Below are 24,839 nucleotides of genomic sequence, written 5' to 3'. Positions count from 1 at the left end.
TTATATCTGTTATTTGTAGGAGGTTCACTTTATTATTTTTTAAGTTTATTTGTTTATTTTTGAAAGAGAGACAGAGAGTGAGCAGGGGAGGGGCAGAAAGAGAGAGGGAGACAAAATTCCAAGCAGGCTCCACAGTGTCAGCATGGAGCCCGATGTGGGGCTCAAATTCACGAACGGCAAGATCATGACCTGAGCCGAAACCAAGAGTCAGACGCTTAACTGACTGAGCCACCCAGACACCCCAAGGTTCACTTTAATATAAGCTATTTTTGTATTCTGGAAGTATTCGTTGTATATATTACTAAATTATTTAATATTTAAAGCCATGTAGTTATAGTAAGGAAATAAATAATTTCAATGCGTTAACTCTATGACAGTGATGACTGATTTATTTTCTCCTCCTTTATAGTAATATTATATTTTCCATATTAATTATCTGCTTGAAAACAATGCTCTTATATTAAGTAATTGTATCTTTGAAGATGGCAAATATAATTAGCTATATATATGTAAATATGCATGTATATCTAAAAAATCAGAACAAATGCAATTAATAAATCAATGAAAGGACAGCTGTGAGGGCATTTGAGTTATGTTCCTAAAACAAAAGGGATATCACTGCATGCCTCTGAATATATTGTACCCTAAAATAAAAGGTGCCTCAAAGCATGTTGGTTAAAGGATATTTAAATGCCAAGAAGATGCGGAAACTCTTGTACTCAGTAGTGTAATCTAATGTGAGTTTAAAAGTCAAGCAGTGTTCCCCTAAGCATAAGAAAATATAGATAATGGAATAGGGTCCAAATGCACACTGGTTTTCATAGACCCCTAATTAATTACATAATGAGGGTAAGTAAAGGACAAGAGAAAAATACAATGACAGAGACTCAGTTATTTGCATATGATTCATCTGGTTGAGAAAGAGCCTTACCAATTTTCAATAGGTGTTTATTTAAAGTTTAGTGTTTTCTCACTTTTGGGTCCAACCTGTTACTGTCCCTAAATAAAGTCGTACAAGTACATATCAGGGAATGAATTCAAGAAATTATTGTGAAACCACTAATAGGAATTGAGAGACTTTGCAAACTTCGTTGAACTTTGATATTTACTAAGTAACCTCAATTGACGAGCTTCATGGTAGTGCGCTTAAATTCAGGGTCACACTTGGTAACTGCTAACAGAACAGATTTAAAACCCAAAGAGCACAACTGGAATATTTGTATTGATACACCATTGGGAATAACTAACATGTTGTTACTAATCAGTATCATTCTCACCTTGTGGGTTTCCTGTGCTCATGGACAAGGTAAGTTGAAAAGACATCTGAACACTCGATTTCCTTCTTAAATGTGACTTCATATCGTATCTAGTCTCATGTGTCTGTATTTTTTAATGAATTTACTAGTTAAAATAGTCTGTATTGTGACACCATAATGGGATATAACTTTATAGGAAAATTACCTCATGTTTATCTAAGGGGAAAATAAAATAAATTCTGTTTTCTTTTTCCTGAGTTTGTCAGAAAAAGGACTCTCAATGTGGAGATATGTGAGTATGCTCACACAACTTTAGGCAATATGTCACAAGAAAAGTGAGGTGCTGACTTCAAAATAAATAGATGGAGGTTTCTTTTTTTATTTTATTTATTTATTTATTTATTTATTTATTTATTTATTTATTTTAGTTTATTTATTTTGAGAAGGGCCACAAGCAGGAGAGGGGCAGAGAGAGAGGGAGATAGACAATCCCAAGCAACCTCCACACTGTCAGTGCAGAGCCCTATGCAGGGCTTGAACTCACAAACCATGAGATCATGATCTGAGCTAAAATCAAGAGTCAGACACTTAACTGACTGAGCCACACAGACGGCCCAAGGTTTCTCGTTTTAATGCAAGAAAACCTTTGGGAGCAATGGATATCTTCATAATCTTGTATATGATGATAGTTTTATGAATTCATATGTCAAAACTGCTTAAATTTAGGGGAAGTAAAATATTTGTCATATTTTTCAACTATTGAGGTTCACTTAAAATATGAATTAATCAGTAACAATCAACACTTAATAGTAATTTCTCTCAATACAAAATGACACTTTTTGGTTGGGATAAAGTCATTCTAAAATATTTTGGATTTGAACAAGTAGGAAAGCCTGTGCTATTATTCACAATATGTGGATATTTAATTTTTAAAAACTACTTAAAACCTAAAAATATCTGTCTTTACAGAACAGAATAAGTATTTGTCCTAAGCTAGTAGTTTAGTAAAATAAAGTAATTGATGTTTTATTTGGAGAAAACCGCTATCCCAATTCACTCATGCGAAAGAACTTATTAAATCAGACATTTCAAATATATGCAGTTTACCATATTTCAATTATACCTTAATAAAGCTGTGGTAAGCAATTATAATCAATTTAATATTTCAACAAAATTAGCATTAAGACAATAAATTTTAATTTACATTTCTGAGTCCACTGGTAAGTATTGAGTAAATAAATAAAAATTTTCAGAGCATTAACTGTAGCACTGATTTGTTTTCACCTTTGGAGTAATATATTTTCTAGTTTATATCTCTGAATGCAATCCTTATGTATTAAAAATTATATCTTATGACATAACAAATATAATTGGTAGCTTTTTAAGCTTGTCTTTAGAGAGCAATTTCTTTTTGTGTATTAGTTCTAATAGCTTTCTCTTGCATGTATAAAATCTTTAAGATTTTTATTTGTATAACTACATTTTTCTCCTTCCTTAACATCTTTATAAATTTTTCATTATGATATCTTTTTAAAGTCTCTGATTTCTTTTAAAAGCAAAGCCTCTTATTTCCAGATTATTGAAATGAAATCTCTAATGTGCTTTAGGGTACTTCATTACAGCATTTGTTAGTAGGACATAAATCACTATGCTTTACTCCTGAATTTACTAGAATTTATTTTTGTAATTTGCCCCACACTGAGTTTTAGATGCTATTTAAGACTATATTCAGGCAACTTCCTTTCCTAGCAACAGAAATAAGAACAATACAACAAAGGGTCCTGTCTAGTTTAAAACTATCCTCACTCAGTAACTCTTTTCTGAAAGTACCTTTAAGACGTATGCCCTGTAAATTTGGGTTGTACCAATGTTTCTCAAAGGAGACATGAACCTGTTTAGTGGAAGCAGACTGTTTCATAGATAGAATACATCTTTGTGTGTTTAGTGGCATGGGTAGCGTTGTGTTTCTGCGATTCCGATGCTGAAATCCTAACTCCCAGGACTTAAGAGTGACAGTATACAGAGACAGGGTCTTTAAAGGGGAAGTTAAGTTAAATCAAGGTCATTAGGGTGGGCCCTCACCCAATAAAACTGGTGTTCATATAACAGGAGCAAATTAGGAAATTAGGACACAAAGAGAAGAAGATGTGAAGACACAGGGAAAGGAGACCATCTACAAACCAGGGAGAGATGCCACAGAAGAAACCATTCCTGCTGATACCAGATCTCGGACTTCTAGCTTCTAGAATTACAAGAAAATGAATTTCTGTTATTTAGGACACCCAGTTTATAATTATAGTTTTATATGCATACATGTTTATATATCCTATGTATAATGTGTTGCCTAGAGTAGGAGAAGGGGGGTGGAAATGGCTAAGGTTTCTGAGGGGAGGTATGCATGAGACGCAGGAAGAAGAGACACCGGAAATGAGTGGAGAACTGCAAAGAGTTTGAGCATCCCACCAGAAGCAAAGTTCTTAGACCTGGGAAGCTTAGTGGATAGACCTACTTTTATTCTTTTTCTCAGTGTTTACTTTTTCGTGTGATCTTAATCTTGGAAATACTTCTGAAGAACTCAAACAACACAAACACCTCAAATACCTTTGTATTCTTAGTTATAGACTGCCCCAGCTCTTGAATCACAAATACAAGTGGAACGATTAACTTAAATAGAATCATAAAGTCATCAATGGGATTATTAAAATAGAATTACTCATTCATATATGATACTATTTTTTTTTTCTTAAGGAAGAATTTGTGGTTTTCCAGAAATAAAACATGGAAACATATATGATGAAGACAGATATAAACACAACTTCCCAGTTGCTCTGGGAAAGTATTTCTACTACTCGTGTGATCACAGCTTTGCGTCTCCTTCACAATCACTCTGGACTAAAATAACCTGCACAGAGGAAGGATGGTCACCAACACCAAAGTGTATCAGTGAGTAAATACCCTGGTTATTATCTGGATGAATTATTTAGTGTGTTCAGTGAGTGGAGAAGTGGATGCCAGGGGGTAGATCACAGAATCACAGAACAATTAGACAATCACAGAATCAGGGGCTGGAGGAACCAATCAGCAAAGACAAGGTAGTCTTTCCTCCTTTTATAAGAAACTGTTTGTGGAAATCAAATCAGAAAAAAAACAAGATACAAACTTTTGTCTAAACCTTTTCATTTCATTTTAATTTAATTTAATTTAATTTAATTTAATTTAATTTAATTTAATTTTTTTTAAATATGAAATTTATTGTCAAATTGGTTTCCATACAACACCCGGTGCTCATCCCAACAGGTGCCCTCCTCAATACCCATCACCCACCCTCCCCTCCCTCCCACCCCCCATCAACCCTCAGTTTGTTCTGTTTTTAAGACTCTTATGTTTTGGCTCCCTCCCTCTCTAACCTGTTTTTTTTTCCTTGCTCTCCCCCATGGTCTTCTGTTAAGTTTCTCAGGGCTGGTTCAACATTCGCAAATCAATCAATGTGATACATCACATTAATAAAAGAAAAGATAAGAACCATATGATCTTGTCAATCGATGCAGAAAAAGCATTTGACAAAATTCAGCATCCTTTCTTAATAAAAACCCTCGAGAAAGTCGGGATAGAAGGAACATACTTAAACATCATAAAAGCCATTTATAAATCTTTTCATTTTATATACTGGTGGTCAATACTGTTAACTGCTAGTATTTAAACACACTCATTGGTAATTGTATGACTGTAGGTTTTCTCAAGAGAGTTTCTTTTTATGTGTAATATCAGATTCAAAATGTGCTGTTTCTTTGAATATCCAAGAAGAATTTTGTTTACTATTACCCTTAATTCTGTGCTTTTTGTTAATCACATCTTTTTAAAAAAATTATTTAACATTTACTTATTTTTGAGAGAGAGACAGAGACAGGATGTAAGCGGGAGAGGCACAGAGACAGAGGGAGACACAGAATCTGAGGCAGGCTCCAGGCTCTGAGCTGTCCACACAGAGCCCCACACAGGGCCTATTAACAAACCACAAGATCATGACCTGAACTGAAGTTGGACTGAGCCACCCAGGCACCCCTCACATCTTTGTTTTTTAAAATTACATCTGCCTTCCTCTCTCAATGAGTACAGAGAAAAGCAGAGTCATGAAGAAGACAGAGTCATCAAAGAGAAAAGCAAAAAAGGCACAGGAGATAAAAGTCATCTCCTCCTTCAGGAAGCAATTTAGACAACCAAATGAGAAACCAAAACTAACTTTTCTGATATCTAAAGGAATTTTACAAGTGTAGAGTGTTTTATATATACACATGATGATTGATGACGTTACATATTAATATTTTTAACTTGCGTGAACTCATTTTTAAGAAACGAATTTTTGTGTGTGGTTTCTCTTTTGAAGCTTGCAAAATATAATATTCCTTCATTGCAAGATTTATATTAGTTATCTTTTGTGTCTTTAGGACAGTGCTTTTTCCCTTGGGTGGAAAATGGTCATTCTGCCTCTTCAGGACAAACACACCAGGAAGGTGACACTGCAGAAATTGTCTGTGATACAGGTTATCGCCTTTTAAATAATCAGAACAACATCACATGTACAGAGAGTGGCTGGTCCATCCCTCCTAAATGCAGTTCGACAGGTAGGTCTTCTGGGATCTTGTATTCTTTTTTATTTTAGAAAGAAGTAACATCATGAAACATATGCAGTGTTGCTGTTGTTGCTATTTTTGCCTTTTTAGTTTTAGGGTTTCTGTTGTGTCTGAGTAGATATGAAAGTCTCTGGATAATCCTAGAAAATCATTTTGTCTTTACATGAATTCAATGTAGGCAATATTAGGTAACACGGGTCAAGAGCATAATGAAAATTTTCGAAAGATACTTTAATGTTTTAGTGACACAAATTTAATGTTTATAATGAAATTATGCAAAATCAGTTGACATAACATGAGAATAATCGATTTTGCAAGGTGTAATAGTTAGAATTCCACATTTGCAAAATCTTATTGCTAGGAAATCTTACTGTTAAATGCTAGTTGGCATTTATCTTTTTTGGCAAATGCTAAATTTACATCATTTAAAGAGAAGCACCAATGTACTGATACTTTCCACATTGTTAGAACTTTGTACTTCTGAAATTTAGGTTTCCAGGGTACAACATAGAAATCTCCTTCATAAAAAAACATGTCAAAAATAGGAATATATTGGAGCTGAAGTTGAGTTGGAGTTTCTCATACTTTTAATGGAAACAAAACAGTTGCTCAATGTGAATAAGGGTCTCAGAAATAATAAGATTCCTAAAGCATTGTCAAAGACTCTAAGGGAACAGTGTCTATTATAGCCTTACTTATTTTCCCATTCATCATTAATTTATCTAATCAATATTTATTGTGAACATTTATATGCCAAGCACTACCAAAACTGTTGGAGATCAATACTCTACAAGAGTCAGTATCTCTTTATTCATAGACTATTATGTCAAGTGGAAAGCCAAGAGTAATAATAATAATAATTTTAAAAAGAAAAAAATAGAAAGTTAAAGATTAAAAGTCATGTACATTATAAAATATAATATTAATAGTGACTTGAGGAAGGGCACATTTTACGTATGATAGTTTTCGAATCTTTTCCAACCTTCAGGATGGAATCTGGAGAGGTTAAATAGCATTAAGGCATCAAAAGATTTGGACTCATTGAAGCAAAGCAAGGAGGCCAATGTGGCTGGCCCATGATGAGGCAAAGTATTGGATTAATTAATTTAGAAGTTATAGGCTATAATATATAATGCAGATTTTAGTCTGTGTGCAATTAGAAGCCTCTGGGAGATTTTAAGCAGGCAAATGACACAAAATGAGTTTAAAACAAGATCATTATGATTGCTAATTTGAAAATGAATCTGGAGTGATTAAGAAGAGAAAGGAGGAGGGCCAGTTAGGAGAATCTAGATGTGGCATGTTCTGGGGTACGATAAAATGGAGAAAAGAAGTATTTTTCTGGGGCTTTAGTTTATGTTATTTGCAATGTAGAAAAAGAGAGAATTGGACTGTCTGATACAGGCTGACTATTATAATATGTCAACTATACTTTTAAATAAATGGAAAACAAAAAAGATGAGAAGAATCTTAAACTCCAGGGGAGAAAAAAATATATATCTTTTTATGGAAATAAACAATATGTATACAAGGTGGGTCTGACAATTTGTTCACACACAGAAAAATTCTTCAAATAAAACCACAATGAAATCTCATTCTTGGTGGAATGATAATTATCAAAAACACAAGAGATAACAAATGTTGGCGAAGATGTGGAGAAAGGGAAACTTATGTACTGTTGGGAATGTAAATTAGTATAGCTGCTATGGAAAAGAGTATGGAGTTTCCTCAAAAAATTAAATGTAGAAATACCATATGATCCAGTAATTCCACTACTGGGTATATATCCGAAGGAAATGAAGTTATGATCTTGAAGAGATGTCTGCACCCCCACGTTCATACCAACAGTATATATAATTTTCAAGAGGTAGGAGTTATGTAAATTTCCACTCATGGATGAATGAATAAAGAAAATGTGACATATAATGGAGCATTATTCATCCACAAAAAAGAAGGAAATCCTGCCATTTGCAACAATATGCATGGACCTTGAGGGCATTGTGCTATGTGAACTAAGTTAAATAGAGAAACACAAATACTCTATGATCTCGTGCATAGGTAGAATCTAAAAAAGCCAAACTCATAGAGACAGAAAGAATGGTGGCTGCCAGGGACGGGGGGTTGAGGGAAATGGGGAGATGTTGGTCAAGGTGTACAAACTTCCAGTTAGGAGATGAATCGGTTCTGGAGATCTAATGGATAGCATGGTGACTCTAGGCTCAGCACAGAGCCTGATGTGGGGCTTGATCCCACAACTGTGAGATCATGACCGGAGGCAAAAATCAAGACTTGGACACTCAGCCAACTGAGCCAGCTAGGTGCCCCAAGAAAAAGAATTTAAAAGCATAAATATAATAAAAATGGCTTTTATGTTTATTTTTATTACCTATAGTTGCCCAATAGTGACCTTTACCATTGTCCTCTATGTCTTCATTTAGCTTCAGGTTACTGTCCGATGTCCTTATACTTCAGCCCTCAGCATTTCTTGGAGGTCATGTCTACTTGTAACAAATTCCCTTAGCTTTTGTTTATTGGAGAATGTCTTCATTTCTCCTTCAGTCTCGAAGGATACGATTAAAATTTCACCAATGAATTCTTTCCTTCCTCAGAATCACACAAGTGTTGATATTACATATTGTGCTGCTTCTTAGATATATAGGATATTTTGTATATAATCCCTAGTAATTTCACATAATATAGCAATATATTAAAAGAAGCAAATCAAAGTATGGTTTATGATAATACTTTTCAAAGGTGGCACAGTTTGAGTACTCTGACAAGGTCAGTTGTCAGTGATGGGGTTTTGGCGTGATGCTAGGGTTTGGAGCTGACGGCCAAGAAAGAATTCTTGAAGACATCTTTGGTGCAAAAAGGTGATTTTATGAAAGCACCAGGACAGGACCCTTGGGCAGAAAGAGCTGCACTGGGGTTGTGATGGGTAATTGATTATATACCGTCAGGTTGGGAGGGGGTTAGGGATAGAGTAAGTCTCTAAGTTATTTTGGAAGCAAGGTTTCCAAGACCTTGAGGGGCTAGGTGTTGTCAGGAAAATGCTTTTTATTACCTTTTAGTAAAACCTCAGTCATGAGACCCTTCAGATGTATATCAGGAGGCCATAAGCTTGGAGTATGGTTGCCAGAATATACCTTGGGGGAGTTGAGATAAAGGAAGTTTCCAAAGGAATTTTTATATTTTAAAGTAGACTTATAGGTTCCTGGGGGGTCAGGATAATGTTAAGCCAAGATTCCCTTTTGCCCCTAGCAAAGTGTCATCGTCAAGGCAGCTGGGCTCCCAGAGCGAGGTCACTCTGCCTGTTTCAAGGACTTGTGAATAGGCTGTAGGCAGTAAAGGAATTTAATTTTTCATTTGCCTTAGTTTCCCACGTCACACGGCAAGCACTTAACCCCCTTTCCTTTGTTCTCGGGTAGCCAGGAGTGTCCGAGGAATATCACTCATATTCTACTTGGCTGGGGGTGGGGTGGGGGTGGGGTGGGGGTGGCAGTGGTGGTGGTAGCTTGTACTTTGCCCTCAGCTTGCATTATGCTCCCTCATCAGTCAGGAGTGGATGGTATATAGAAAGGAAACAAAGGGAGACGAGAAAACTAGCTTTATTTTAACTGTGCAAAAGCAAATTGTAAAGCTGGTATTTTCAGTTATCATATATGCTTTTACCTTACGTCCACTGAAGATAAGTCTTATTGTAATCCTAACTCAAATTTGCTATTCAACTGGTATGATAATCTTTCCTATTATGATGTGTATGTTTTTTTCCACACCACCAAGCAATTATCTGACACCAGGAAGGTGTCCTACTATTCAACTCAATTCTGACACTACCTACCTGGAGATAGCATAAAATCCCACAGATTAAGGGCTCAGTCCTACAAGACTGCCCCCATTCCCTTCACAAGCCAATTGCTAGTTCAGTGTGTCTGCTGTGCTTCTGATATGCCCCGATTCGAGAGACCCCCCGAAAACAAACCACCAGAGTCCAGAGTCAAAGCCAAGCGGCAAGAGTCGTTTATTGCAGGTTTGAACCCGGTCCTCCGTGCACTCGTTGCCGGTGACGCTAAGAGGCCCCGAGCGAGGATCTTACAGCTTCTTTTATAGACAGGCACAAACAAGTTAGGGATTTTTTGAGGTTACAGAGCTGTTATTGGTTGACATTTAAATTTGAACATTCAGCAGAACTTGATTGGTTCCCGCCTTTTTTTCAAACCACTCAGCAGAACTTGATTGGTTCCCGCCTTTAGGTCAGACCACAACAGGTCACTCCCTGGCTGGTTCCGGGAATGGGGGTGGGGGGGTGGGGGGGAGGTCTTTTCTTTGCAGTTGTGAGTACACCTGGTAATTTTTCTCTTAGTCTCTCACTTCTAACCAAATAGCTATAAATCAGAGGTTCCTATGACCTTCTCTGATTCAATTAATTTACTAGAACAGCTCACAGAATTAAAAAAAAAAACAACAGAACAAAACCCATTTTGTTTACCAGGTTACTAGTTTATTACAAAAAGCTATTACAGGAATAGCCAGATGAGAGATGCACAGGGCGAGATATGTGGTAAGGGGTGTGGAGCTCCCACGCCCTCTCTGAGTTCACCACCCTCCTGGCACCTCCATGTGCTCTCCATCCCAGAAGCTCTCAAAACCCTGTCCATTGGGATTATTATGGAGGCTTCATTACATAGGCAGGGTTGATTAAATCATTGGCTATTGGCAATTGATTCAACCTGCAGCCCCTTTCCCCTCCCTGGGGGTCAGGATGATAGGACTGCTAGTTCCAACTCTCTAAAGTCAGGGCTGACTCCTTGGGCAACCAGCCCCCATCCTTGGTATTTACAAAAGACACCTCATTTACATAACTAAAGATACCTTTATCACACTCATCACTTAGGAAATTCCAATCATTTAGGAATTGGCTTAACATTAGGAGCTCTATGCCAGATGTGGGGTCAAAGACTATATATTTGTTATAAATCATATCACAACTATTAACATGTGGCAAATAAATTGGAATTGTGCATATTGGTAGCATAATATCTCACAGCTCTTTTTTGTTTGCTTAAAGAAATTTTCTTCTATTTGTGTTTATAAGAATTTCGTTTATTATATTTTCTTTTTTGACCAAATATTTGTTGTATTGTATTCGATTATCACCTTATCTGCATCCGTTAAGATGTTTAATCACTAACATTCTTTCTCTGGGCTTGCAAGTTTGTACTCTGCTGGTTTAGAAGGTAGGTCATAAGATACAATGCCTTCACCAGGGACAAATCAATATTTCCTTTTACTGGAAGTTGATGGTAAATCTGTTATCTCGGGCGTCTCATGTCATTGAACTAACAGGCATAGAAGTGGATTATGTACACAGGCTGGGGATACTGAATTGAATTGTGGCAGGGTTATTGTTTACTATTATGTGATGAGAGCAGGGAAATTATATTTGAATGCATAAAGTTCTGAGGCTCTCCCTTTACACTTACTCCTTTATCATGGCAAAGCCAAACTGACCCACTTCAAAACAACCAATCTTGGATCTTTTGCTGCAACGATGTGCTGGAACTTCTCTGCCTGACTCCTGGACTTCTACAAAGGCTCTCTTATCTAGGGGTAATTGTTGAAATTGGCATTCTCTAGGGGGTCCTAGACTGACTGAGAGGAGCTGGCTGCTTCAGGCTGCTTCAGGGTCCAGAGCCAGGGCCAAAGTCTGTGTACCTATTACTCTACACATGAGTGGGTGAGACTCCTCCCAAGTCCCTTGGCAGGTGGTGCTGGTTACAGGGTCAAAGTCAAATGGGTCTGTAGCCCAGTTCTCAGGGTTATGGAGCTGTTTCTGCAATTCCAGCTGGGGTGATGGTTGGTAAGTTGGCTGCCTGGGTGAAGGCTATCTTTTCAAACAGCTCTCCTTGTTCTTAGACTGCACCAGGGTTTCACAGTCTCCTACCTGGATCCCATATCTCCCAAAAAAGACACTTTGCCTGTAGATAGATGCCATATTGTAATTACTGGGAGGAGGGATTTATGAGGAATTTCTTTTCGTCCATCTTGACGATATCACTCATTCCTTATGCTATTTTTGTTTTTATGTCTTAGTTTCTTTCTGTTCTGTCTGGAGCTTCTTGTTATTTGGCTTGATTTTTCTCATAATTCCATATATGTTCACTTTTTATTTAGACAGATTGCTTTGGCTTTTTTCTTCTAGTCATTACATCACTTAAACATTTTTTTGACAACTATATGTTTAGTTTCCACATGCTCATTTTAAAAATCATCTTTCTTCAGGTATGAATTATATACAATATGACTGACACATATGTGTGTGCAGGCTAATGATTTGACAAATGTTTACATGTATATAGCCACAATCCCAATCAAGCTAGAGACAATTTTGGAATGTTTCCACAAAACACTTTAGGTTTTGGCAATTATGGTTGACCTATTTTTTTAAAAAAATTTTTAAATGTTTATTTATGTATTTATTTATTTTGTTTTTGAGAGAGAGAGAGAGAGAGAGAGAGAGAGAGAGAGAGAGGCAGAGGGGCAGAGAGAGAGGGAGACACAGAATCTGAAGCAGGCTCCAGGCTCTGAGCTGTCAGCATAGAGCCCGATGCCAGGCTTGAACCCACAAACTGTGAGATTATGACCTGAGCCAAAACCAAGAGTTGGACACCTAACCGACTAAGCCATCCAGGCACTCCTGCTGACCATTGGTATATGTTCTTTTGTGAAATGTTGAATTTCCTCCCAATTTTAATTGGATAGTTTGTCCTATAATTCACTTGTAATAGTTCTTTAAATAGTTGGGATATAATTCCTTTATCAGATATGTAATTTGCAAATATCTTCTCGCATTCTGTGGCTTATCTTTTGTGTTTCTAACAGTTTATTTTCAGGAACATATTTTTAGCCTGTGATGAAATCCAGACTGGCCATTTTTTTTTGAAGTCTTTATTTAAATTCTAGTTAGTTAACATATAGTGTAATATTGGTTTCAGGAGTAGAATTTAGTGATTCATCAACTACATATAACACCCAGTGCTCATCACAAATGCCCTCTTTCGTACCCATCACTCATTTAGGCCAATTTCTACCTGTCTCCCTTCCAGCAACCCTCAGTTTGTTCTCTATTGTTAAGAGTCTCTTATGGTTTGCCTCCTTCTCTCTTTTTTTCCTTGCTATGTTCATCTGTATTGTTTTTCAAATTCCACATATGAATGAAATCATATGATATTTGTTTTTCTCTGATTGACTTATTTCACATAGCATAATACTGTCTAGCTCTATCCATATCTTTGCAAATGGCAAGATTTCATTATTTTTGATTGCTGAGTAATATTGCATTGTGTGTGTGTGTGTGTGTGTGTGTATATATATATATATATATATATATATATATATATAAAACCTCCTCTTTATTCATCAGTTGATGGATGTTTGGGCTCTTTTCATAATTCAGCTATTGTTGATAATGCTGCTATAAATATTGGGGTACGTGTGCCTCTTTGAATCAGTATTTTGTATCCTTTGGGTAAATAACTCATAGTGCAATTGCTAGGTTGTAGGGTAGTTCTATTTTTAATGTTTTGAGGAACCTCCATACTGTTTGTATTCCCACCAACAGTGTAAGAGGGTTCCTCTTTCTTCACATCTGCTGCCAACATCTGTTGTTTCCTGTGTTGTTAATTTTAGGCATTTTGACAGATATGAAGTGATATCTCATTGTGGTTTTGATTTGTGTTTCCCTGATGATGAGCGGTGTTGAGCATCTTTTCATGTGTCTGTGGGCCATCTGGATGTCTTCTTTGGAAAAATGTCTATTCGTGTCTTCTGCCTATTTCTTAACTGGATTATTTGTTTTTTTGCGTGTTGAGTTTGATAAGTTCTTTATAGATTTTGGATACTAACCCTTATCTGATATGTCATTTGCAAATATCTTCTCCCATTTCGTCAGTTGTCTTTTAGTTTTGTTGATTATTTCCTTCGCTATATAGAAACGTTATCTTGAAGTCCCAATAGTTCATTTTTGCTTTAGTTTCCAGACATGGAAAGCTAAAGAGGTTGCTGCCTGTGTTCTCCTCTAAAATTTTGATGATTTCCTGTCTCCCATTTAGGTCTTTCATCCATTTTGAATTTATTTTTGTGTGCAGTGTAAGAAAGTGGTCCAGTTTCATTCTTCTGCATGTTGCTGTCCAGTTTTCCCAACAACATGTGTTGAAAAGACTATCTTTTTTCCATTAGATATTACTTCTCGCTTTGTTGAAGATTATTTGACCATAGAATTGTGGGTCCATTTCTGGGTTTTCTATTCTATTCCATTGATCTATGTGTTGTTTTTGTTCTAGTACCACACTGTCTTGATGATACAGCTTGATGACTATAGCATGAAATCCAGAAAGGTGATGTCTCCAGCTTTTCTTTTTTTTTTCGAGATTGCTTTGGCTATTCAGGGTCTTTTGTGGTTCCATACAAATTTTAGGGTTGTTTGCTGTAGTTCTGTGAAAAATCCTCTGGTATTTTGATAGGGATTGCATTAAGTGTGTAGTTGCTTTGGGTAGTTTGGACATTTTAACAATGTTTGTTCTTCTAATCTATGAGCATGGAATGCTTTTCCATTTATTTGTGTCCTTTTCAATTTCTTTCATAAATGTTCTATAGTTTTCAGAGTATAGAACTTTTATTACCTCTTTGGTTAGGTTTATTCCTAGGTACCTTATGGTGTTTGGTGCAATTGTAAATGTGATCAATTCCTTGATTTCTCTTTCTGCTGCTTTATTATTGGTGTATAGAAATACGACAGATTTCTGTATGTTGATTTTGTATCCTGGGATGTTGCTGAGTTTGTGTATCAGTTCTAGAAATTTTTTGTTGGAGTCTTTCAGGTTTTATATATAGAATATCATGTCACCTGCAAATAGTAAAAGTTTGACTTGTTCCTTGCTAATTTGGTTGCCTTTTATTTCTTTTCGTTGTCTGATTGATGAAGCTAAGACTCCCAGTACTATGTTAAATGACAATGGTGAGAGTAGACAGCCCTGTCTTGTTCCTGACCTTAGAGGAAAAGCTCTAAGTTTTTCCCTATTGATGATGATATTAGCTTTCATATACAGCCTTTATGATGTTGAGGTACATTCCCTCTATCCCTGTTTTGTTGAGGGTTTTTATCAAGAATGAATGCTGTATTTTCCTCCATCTTGCTGTATTTTGTCAAATGCTTTTTCTGCATCCATTGAGAGGATCATATGGTTATTATCCTTTCTTTTATTAATGTGGTATATCACACTGATTGATTTGTGAATATTGAACCAGCCCTGCAATCCAGGAATAAATCCCACATGATCATGGTGAATAATTATTTTAATGTTCTGTTGCATTCTATTTGCTGGTATCTTGTTGAGAATATTTGCATCCATGCTCATCAGGGATATTGGCCTGTAATTCTCCTTTTTAGTGGGGTCTTTGTCTGGTTTTGGAATCAAGATAATGCTGGCCTTGTAGAATGAGTTTGGAAGTTGTCTTTCTATTTCTATTTTTTGGAACAATTTGAGAAGAATAGGTATTAACTCTTTGAATGTCTGGTAGAATTCTCCTGTGAAGTCATCTGGACTTTATGTTTGTTTGGAGATTTTTGATTACTGAGTCAATTTCTTTGCTGGTTATGGGTCTTTCAAATTTTGTATTTCTTCCTGTTTCAGTTTTGGTTATTTATATGTTTCTAACAATTTATCCATTTCTTCCGGATTGCTCAATTTGTTGAAACATAAGTTTTCATACTATTCTCTTATAACTATTAATATTTATGTGGTGTTGGTTGTCATCTCTCCTCCTTCATTCATGATTTTATTTATTTGGGTCCTTTCTCTTTTCTTCTTGATAAGCCTGGCTATGGGTTTATCAGTTTTACTAATTATTTCAAAGAACGAGCTCCTAGTTTCATTGATCCGTTCTACTGTTTTTTTGTTTGTTTCTGTGATCATTTATTTCTGCTCTAATCTTTATTATTTCCCTTTTTCTGCTCCTTTACTCTTTATTTGCTGTTCTTTTTCTAGCTCCTTTAGGTGTAAGGTTAGGTTGTGTATTTGAGACTTTTCTTACTTCTTGCTTCCTTCTGATGACCACTTTTGGTGTATCCCAAAGGTTCTGGACTATCATGCTTTCATTTTCATTTGCTTCATGTATTTTTTAATTTCTTCTTTAATTTCCTGGTTAACCCATTCATGTTTAGTAGGATGTTCTTTAACCTCCATGTATTTGTGGTCTTTCCAATTTTTTTCTTGTGGTTGATTTCAAGTTTCATAGTGTTGTGTTCTGAAGATATGTATAGAATGATCTCAATCTTTTTGTACTTGTTGAGGGCTGATTTGTGACCCAATATGTAACCTATTCTGGAGAATGTTCTATGTACACTTGAGCAGAATGTGTATTCTGCTGCTTTAGGATGAAATTTTTTGAATAAATCTGTTAAGTCCATCTTGACCAGTGTGTCATTCAAAGTCATTGTTTCCTCATTGATTTTCTGCTTAAATGATCTGTCCATGTCTATTAGTAGGGTGTTGAAGTCCCCTACTATTATTGTATTATTATCAATAAGTTTCTTTATGTTTGTGATGAATTGATTTATATACTTGGGTGCTTTCAAGTTGAGGGTATAAACAATTACAATTGTTAGATCATCTTTTTGGATAGACCCTTTGTTATGATATAGTGCCCTTCTTCATCTCTTGTTACAGTCTTTGGTTCAAAATCTAGTTTGTCTGATATAAGTAAGGCTTCTCTGGCTTTCTTCTCTGGCTTTCTTCCATTAGCATGATAGATTGTTCTATCTGCAGGTATGTTTAGGTCTAAAATGAGTCTCTTGTAGGCAGCATATTGATGGGTCTTGTTTTTTTATCCATTCTGGTACCCTGTTTCTTTTGGTTGGAGCATTTAGTGCATTTACCTTCAGAGTGATTATCGATAGATATGAATGTGTCATTCATATGAGATATGAGTGTCATTGTGTTACCTATGAAGTTGATGTTTCCGGAGATTTTGTCTGTTCCTTTCTATTTTTGTTGCTTGTGGTCTTTCTTTCCCACTCAAAGAGTCTCCTTTAATATTTCTTGCAGGGCTGGTTTAGTGGTCATGAATTTCTTTAGTTTTTGTTTGTCTGGGAAACTCTTTATCTCTCTTTCTATTCTGAATAACAGCTTTGCTGGACAAAGTGTTCTTGGCTGTGCATTTTTCCCATTCAGCATGTTGAATATATCATGACATTCCTTTGTGGCCTGCCAAATTTCTTTGGAGAGATCTGCTGTTGACTTTATTTGTCTTCCTTGTAGGTTAGGAATTTCTTTTCCCTTGCTGATTTCAGATTTCTTTCCTTATCTCTGTATTTTGCAAATTTTACTACAATATGTCTTGATGTTATCCTGCTTTTGTTGATTTTGATGGGAGTTCTGTGCCTCCTGGATTTGGATCTCTTTTTCCTTCCTCAGAATAGGGAAATTTTCAGCTATAATTTGCTCAAATTAACTTTCTGTCCCTTTTATCCTCTCTTCCTTCAGGACTCTTATGATATGAATATTATTATGCTTTATGGAATTGCTGAGTTCCCTAAGTCTACATTCATGATCTAATATTTTTCTTCCCCTCTTTTCAGTTTCATTATTTTCTACAGTTTTATCTTCTATATCACTTATTTGTTTCTGTTTCTTCCATCCTTGTGTTCATTACATTCCGTCAATTTAGCATCTTGGTTATAGCATTTTTTAATTTCTTCCTGACTAGTTTAATCAAGTATGTAATTTGGAAACATTTTTTTCACATTTTATGTCTTATCTTTTGAGTTTAAAATAGTTTATTTACAGGAACATATGCCTTAACTTTCAATGAAATACAAGTTGATCAATTTTTTAATTTTTATATTTTGTGATCTACATAGGACATTTTTTCCAACTTCAAAGTTGCAAAGATTTATCATACTTTTTTTTTTCCAGAAAGTTTACATATGTACTTTTACATTCATGTCTGTGATTGATTTCCAGGTATTTTGTGTATGGAATAGGGTTCATCTTTTTTTCTTTTTTTCTCATACAGATTTTCAGTTGTTTTACCCACTTTGCTGGGAGTGGTATCATTTTACTCACTGAATATCTTGTCATATTTGTCAAAAGTCCACTGAATATAGGAGAAGTGTGTTTGTGTCAATTTCTGTACTTTTAGTCTTTCGCACTAATATTTATATTTATCCTCATATCTTTATGCCCTCCCTTGATTACTGTGGTGTGAGTCCTCCAATTTGTTCTTAATTGTGGAAGGCAGAATAATGGCCTCCCCAGCGGTGCCCAATAAGTTAGTATTGTTTAATCCTCTGAATATATGGGTTTCTTTTGTAGCAGCAGTAGAAAACTAACATTAATTTTTAAAACTGTTTTTGCTTTTCTAGCTGTTTTCCATTTTCTTTGAGTTTTAACATCACCTTGTCAGTTTCTACAGAAAGTCTACCTTATATATATGTATGTATGTATACTTGACACACAATGTTACATTAGTTTTAGGAGTACAACTAAGTGATTTAACAAGATTATACATTATGCTATGTTCACAAGTATAGCTATCATCTGTCACATTACATTATTTTCACAGTGTCATTGACTGTATTCCTTATGCTTTGCCTTTTATTCCCGTGACTTACTTATTCCATAACTGGAGGCATGTATGTATTTCCCTCTCTCCTTTATCCTTTTTACCCAACCTCCCACTCCTCTCCCCTCTGGCAACCATCAGTTTGTCCTCTTTGTTTATAGTTCTGATTCTGCTTTTTGTTTGTTAATCTTTTTTTTTTTTTTTTTTTTTTTTAGATTCTGGTTATGAGTGTAATAGTATTGTAATTGTCTTTCTTAGTCTGATTTATTTCACATAGCGTAATGCCCTTTAGGTCCATACATGTTGCCTCAAATGAAATATGTCCAAGTCTTAATTAAAGTAAATAAATTCTTGATTTAGTCTTTAAGGAATTGACTACTTTTATCTATTTTACTAAGGGCCAAAATTACAATTCAACAACAGGATGACTATAAACCAAACTCTGATGTCAAATAATCTTTTTAAAATAATTTTCTTGTGGTTTATAAATTCATTTAAGGTTTATATAATTTATAATATTTATTTTACTAAACTCAAAGAGAAGATTATATCATTCCATATTTATTATTTATTATTTCATCTCCAAAGTTTAGAGAACATATTAAAGATAAAATATGTTGCTATAAATATGTAGTGTAGTAGTTCTTATGGAATATCTTTAAAATACAAATAAAATGATGGTACTTAATATCCAGGTTTTTTTTCAGACTGAACTAAGTAATATAGTATATTTGTTTTATAAAATGTCCAGATTAAAAGAACAGTTGGAATCATGGAAAATTCTCCTATCATAAGTATTAAGAGAGTTATTTCCTGAGGAATAAGTGTGTTAAAGATACTTTAAGTACATTTGACAGCCCAAGAAATTCCACTTTGAGACATGAAATAGGAAGCTGGTGTGTGATCATAGAATGTGATATAAATTTGGGCTTCTTCAACATGTGGATTATATTTCAAGATAGATTACTAGCTGAGCTTATCCAGGGAATTACTGTATACCTAAAAAGAAGTCTGAGAACTTGGTCATAGGACACACTAATATTTAGAGTTCAGGAAATAAAGGGAGCCAACTAAGGAGATATTATATTAGCCACTTGTAGTTTTTCAAATCAACCTTTACCTGCCACATATATTTTCCAGTCTTTTACTTTGAGCCCACCTATGTTACCATGTTTGAAGTGAGTTTCTTTTAGATGCTATACAGTTGGGTCTTGTTTATATGTCCACTTTACCATTTTCAGTCTTTTAACTGAAGTATTTAAACCATTTATACTTAAAGTCATTATTGATCGATGGGTCACCATGTAAGCCATTTTCTTGTTTGTTTTGTGTGTGTTTCCTGTGTCTCTAATTCCTGTTTTCTTGCCTTCCCTGTGGATTTTTTGGAACATTTTAATTCATTTTATTTTGATATATCTATATTGTTTTTGAGCATATCTCTTTGTATAGTTTTATGAGTGTTGCTGTAGATATTAAGATGCACATATATAGCTTATCATTCTGCCTGGTATTGACATCTTATCACATCAAGTGAAATGTAGAAACCTTGCTTCCATATAGGTCCACTTACTCTCCCCACATTAAAGTTCTTAAGTATTTCCAATGCATACATCATCATGTGATATAGTTTTGCTCAAATATCAAATAATATCAAATGATGTAATTTTGTACAAACACCAAACATAGTTTAACCAACTAATTAGGAGAAAGATAGTCTGTTATATTTCCCCTATTTTTTCCTAATTCCATTGTTTTCCTTTCATTCCAAAGTTTTAATTCCAAAGAATTCTTAATTCTTAATTCTTCTTCCCTTCATTTCAAAGTCTTCCAAGGACAAGTCTGCTGAAGACAAATTCTCTGTTTTCCTTTCTCAGAATGTCTTCATTTCTCCCTTAAATCCTACAGAATAGTATCACTGGGTATAGAATTTGGGGTTGACAGTTCTTCCTGGGTCCATGGTCACAGATGAGTACCCCGCTGATATTTGAGTCCTTTCTCTCCCAAAGGTTTGCATAATTTCTATCTAGCTGCTTTTGGTATTTTTTCCCCCTTTTCTTAATAGTTTTCAGCAGTTTGATTATGATGTATCTTGGCATAAATTTCTTTGGGTTCAACGTATTTGGAGATTTCTCAACTTTTTTGGTATATACGTTTATGTCTTATGACCATTTGGGAAATTTTCAGCCATTATTTTTTGAAATATTTTCTCATCTCCAATCCCTTCCTCTTTCTTTTTCTCAGTATCTACTCTTTGCTATCTTCCCGTAGGTCCCTGAAGCTCTGTCCATTTTTTTTGTTTGCTTCTTTTCAGTCTACTTCCAAAATGAATAATTTGTATTGCTGTATATTCAAGTTTATTTATCCTTCTTGCATCTGCAATCTATTACTGAGCCCATCCAGTGAGTTTATTTTTTACTTTTTATTTTATTTTAAAAAATATTTTTTTTGAGTTTGGATTTTTTTTATTTTTTTTAAATATGAAATTTATTGTCAAATTGGTTTCCATACAACACCCAGTGCTCATCCCAAAAGGTGCCCTCCTCAATATCCATCACCCACCCTCCCCTCCTTCCCACCCCCCATCAACTCTCAGTTTGTTCTCAGTTTTTAAGAGTCTCTTATGCTTTGGCTCTCTCCCACTCTAACCTCTTTTTTTTTTCCTCCCCTCCCCCATGGACTTCTGTTAAGTTTCTCAGAAACTCCAGGAAGTAGTGACAGCTAATGAACAGATCAAAAACGATTTAAGCAATATAACAGAAAATGAATTTAAAATAATAGTCATAAAATTAATCACTGGGCTTGAAAAAAGTATAGAGGACAGCAGAGAATCTATTGCTACAGAGATCAAGGGACTAAGAAACAGTCAGGAGGAGCTAAAAAATGCTATAAATGAAGTACAAAATAAAAAGGAGGTGACCACAGCTTGGATTGAAAAAATATTTTAATGTTTATTGTTTATTTTTGAGAGAGAGAGAGAGAGAAAGAGGGAGAGAGAGAGAGATAGACAGAATGTGAGTGGGGGAGGGGAAGAGAAAGAGGGAGACACAAGATCCAAAGCAGGCTCCAGGCTCTGAGCTGTCAGCACAGAGCCAGATGTGAGACTGGAGCTCACGAGAACCGTGAGGTCATGATATGAGCCAAAGTCAGACACTCAACTGATGGAGCCACTCAGGCGCCCCCATCCAGTGAGTTTAAAAAAGAATTCTGTTATATTTTTAGTTCTGTAATTCCTCTGTATTTTTATTGCTTTATTGAATTTTTAAAAACCATTGTCAATTCCAATATCGGCATCATATCAGTATGGTTTTCTATTGATTTTCTTTTCTCTTTTGAGATTCTCCTGGTCCTTGCTTTGACGAATGATTTTCAATTGTATTCTGGACATTTGGGGTATTATGTTTCAAAATTCTGCATTTTATTGAAATATTTTATTTATTAGGTCCTCTCTACCATCATGCAGGGTACAAGTTCAGGCTTCCCACTTGGCCTCCACTGACACCATGGGAAGGGGGAGGGGTATCCTATTCCCTAGGAGTGTGGGTAGAAGTCTAGGCTCCTTACTTGGCCTTCGCTGATCAAGAGGGAGAAAGGGGTGGTTTTAGGTTTCTTCTGTGGTGTTTCTTGGAAATAATTCAGGTATTGTAAGAAATGTCTCTGTCTTGCTAGGCCTAAGCAATGTCTTATGTTGGTTTTTACAATATGTTCAGGATTTTTAGTCATACTTAGCAGAAGGAATACACAGAAATGTTTTTCCCTCATCATGTCCAGACTAGGAAGCCAGCTGTTGTTCCCTTTCACATTATACAAATTTGTAATTCTTTGAATTTTATCAAAGGGATAGATATTTATTTTGTAATAAAAATGGAAAAAATCAATAAAAAATGACTAGAGATCCAATAGACATTACAATATGTTGTATATATTTTAAAAAAAGGACATTTCTTCATCTAAGTTACCTAGCTTTTTAGCATACATTCTCTAAAAAAAGCATTTTTTAATACTGAAATAATGCAAAGGAGACATATTTGTTAATGTTTTATGCATGCTTTCATGTGGGGTGAAAGGAAGGGCTTAAAAGTGGAACTGTCATTTTAAGTGATTAAAATTTCTTTAATGAATCATTTATGTCATCAGAAATTACAAGTGTTGATATTACGTACTGAGCTATATTTTTATTGCTTTATTTTAACCTGTGTTTTCCTTTGGTCTTTCAATAAATCAAACAACGTTTTTTTAGACCCTAAAAGAAAATGTGGGCCTCCTCCACCTATCGACAATGGAGACATTACCTCATTCCCATTATCAACGTATGCTCCAGGATCATTAGTTGAATACCGATGCCAGTCCTTCTATGAACTTCAGGGAAACAAGAATATAATATGTAGTCATGGACAGTGGTCAGAACCACCAAAGTGCTTGGGTAAATATTTTAACATCCTCATAGATCCTGGGTAATGAATATGATGTATTTGTAGAATTTGTATTTGTACAATTTTCATGGATTAACAAGCAACTGTTCCATTGAATGACCGACTACCAAATATTAACATGTGAGAAAATAAAGTTGGAAAAATTCTTGTTCAAGCAATAACAGCAACAAAAGATCTTTAATCAAAGCTCTTCCTGTGATAACTGACATTTTGTATCTTAGATTGTAATATTTAATTATTACACATTAAACACAGCACCTCATTTTTATATCCTGAATTGTTTAAAATGATTTAAATCTACATGATGGATTTTCAGTGAGTTGGCTTGGAAAGGTTTGAGAATGAAGCCCTAGACGAATGTAGAATATTCTACTTGAAAGTCTGAGATTCTGTGGAAAATATTTGTATGCTAATTAATGTTTTATGTTCATTTTTTTATACTTTCAGATGCATGTGTGATATCAGAAGAAGTCATGGATAAACATAACATACAGTTACGATGGAGACATGAAAAAAAATTTTATTCTAAAACAGGAGATATTATTGAATTTGTATGTAAAAGTGGATATCATAAAAAGACACCACATCACACATTTCGAATAACCTGTCAGGAAGGGAAACTGGAATATCCCACTTGTGTAAAAAACAATGGCTAAAATGCAGTCCTAAAATTAAAATATGTACATTTATTCTGAATTTTTCATTATGAATCCAATTCTTCTCAGTTATTGTTTCAACTATTGCTTAACCAATTTTTATTCATAAATCAGAATTTGTGTTAAATAATATGTGGTTGCTATAATCTGAGAGTCAAGTGAATCATTTCTTAAAAGCACTACATTATAATTTGGTGAACCAAAATGCTGTGTCCTATTCATGAAATATCTGTGGCAAGAAATTAGATGAGATCACTTCAGTGCCTGCTTCTATCCATCTTTCTCCTAACTTTCTCAAAGATTTCTCCACAACTCTTGAGAATGCCTGAGGTTCTCCATTTCAGAGGCAATGGGGAAAAATGCACCCATCTTCAAAATAATATTACTTCACAAACCTATAGAAGCCTATGTCATATCTATGTTAGTAATAAGATGTAAGTAGTTATCATTTACTTTTGCTTATCGATAAATGGATATATATGCCAAAAAATGATGAAATGCATGTCTCCTACAAGATGTCTCTCTAGCAAATGTAATAATTCAAACAAATCATAAAGAGGAATTTGAATCTAATTAGGTACATAACTATTATAACATGACACTAACAGAGATTTTAAAAGTCCAATAACAAGTATAGACGCGCACACACACACACACACACACACACACACTATGCTTTGAACACTGAATAAATGTTTATAGAACAAAGGTTGGCAAGAAGCATAACAATATTTATAATAACTATAATTAAATTCAGATTATCTCTAAATTCTCCAATTTAGAAGATTTATTCTCCAATTTTTCTATCTTTAACATATATTACCTTTGAACCATAAGATATGCTATTTTAAAATAAAGATATGTAGAAAGTAAGACAATACACATTGAGAACCATAAAGACCTCTTCGGTGATGATCTTCAGATCGAAAAACATTTTCATGATTTTGCTGTAATAGGTGGCTTTGGAAACATTCAACAATAAGAGTCTAAACTATGATTTTTAGGGCTGCCTGGGTGGCTCAGTCGGTTAAACATCTAACTTTGGCTTAGGTCATGATCTCGCAGTCTGCTCTGTGAGTTCGAGCTCGGCATCAGGCTCTGTGCTGACAGCTCACAGCCTGGAGCCTGCTTCAGATTCTGTGTCTCCCTCTCTCTCTCTGCTCCTCCCCAGCTCACGCTCTGTCTCTCTCTGTCTCTCAAAAATAAATAAATGTTAAACAAAAATTAAAACAAATTAAAACA

At 35.1% G+C, this 24,839-nt stretch overlaps 1 protein-coding gene across 2 annotated transcripts; it reads left to right on the top strand.

The window, feature by feature from the left end:
* Window positions 1-1,117: 1,117 nt before the first annotated feature.
* Window positions 1,118-23,644, top strand: CFHR2 (complement factor H related 2). 2 transcript variants are annotated; one of them, XM_019426590.2, is made up of 5 exons: window positions 1,124-1,306; window positions 4,005-4,199; window positions 5,702-5,878; window positions 22,749-22,931; window positions 23,389-23,644. In XM_019426590.2, the coding sequence occupies exons 1-5, from the start codon at window positions 1,135-1,137 to the stop codon at window positions 23,595-23,597; spliced, it is 936 nt and encodes a 311-aa protein (XP_019282135.1). In that variant the 5' UTR covers window positions 1,124-1,134; the 3' UTR covers window positions 23,598-23,644. The 2 variants fall into 2 exon arrangements, with proteins under 2 accessions (XP_053765183.1, XP_019282135.1); XM_053909208.1 differs by lacking the exon at window positions 5,702-5,878 and having other exon boundaries at window positions 1,118-1,306.
* Window positions 23,645-24,839: the final 1,195 nt, after the last annotated feature.

The sequence above is a fragment of the Panthera pardus genome, unplaced genomic scaffold, assembly GCF_024362965.1.
Source record: "Panthera pardus isolate Hobbes unplaced genomic scaffold, ASM2436296v1 HiC_scaffold_21, whole genome shotgun sequence".
Taxonomy (NCBI): domain Eukaryota; kingdom Metazoa; phylum Chordata; class Mammalia; order Carnivora; family Felidae; genus Panthera; species Panthera pardus.
This window is presented reverse-complemented; position numbering and strand designations above follow the sequence as displayed.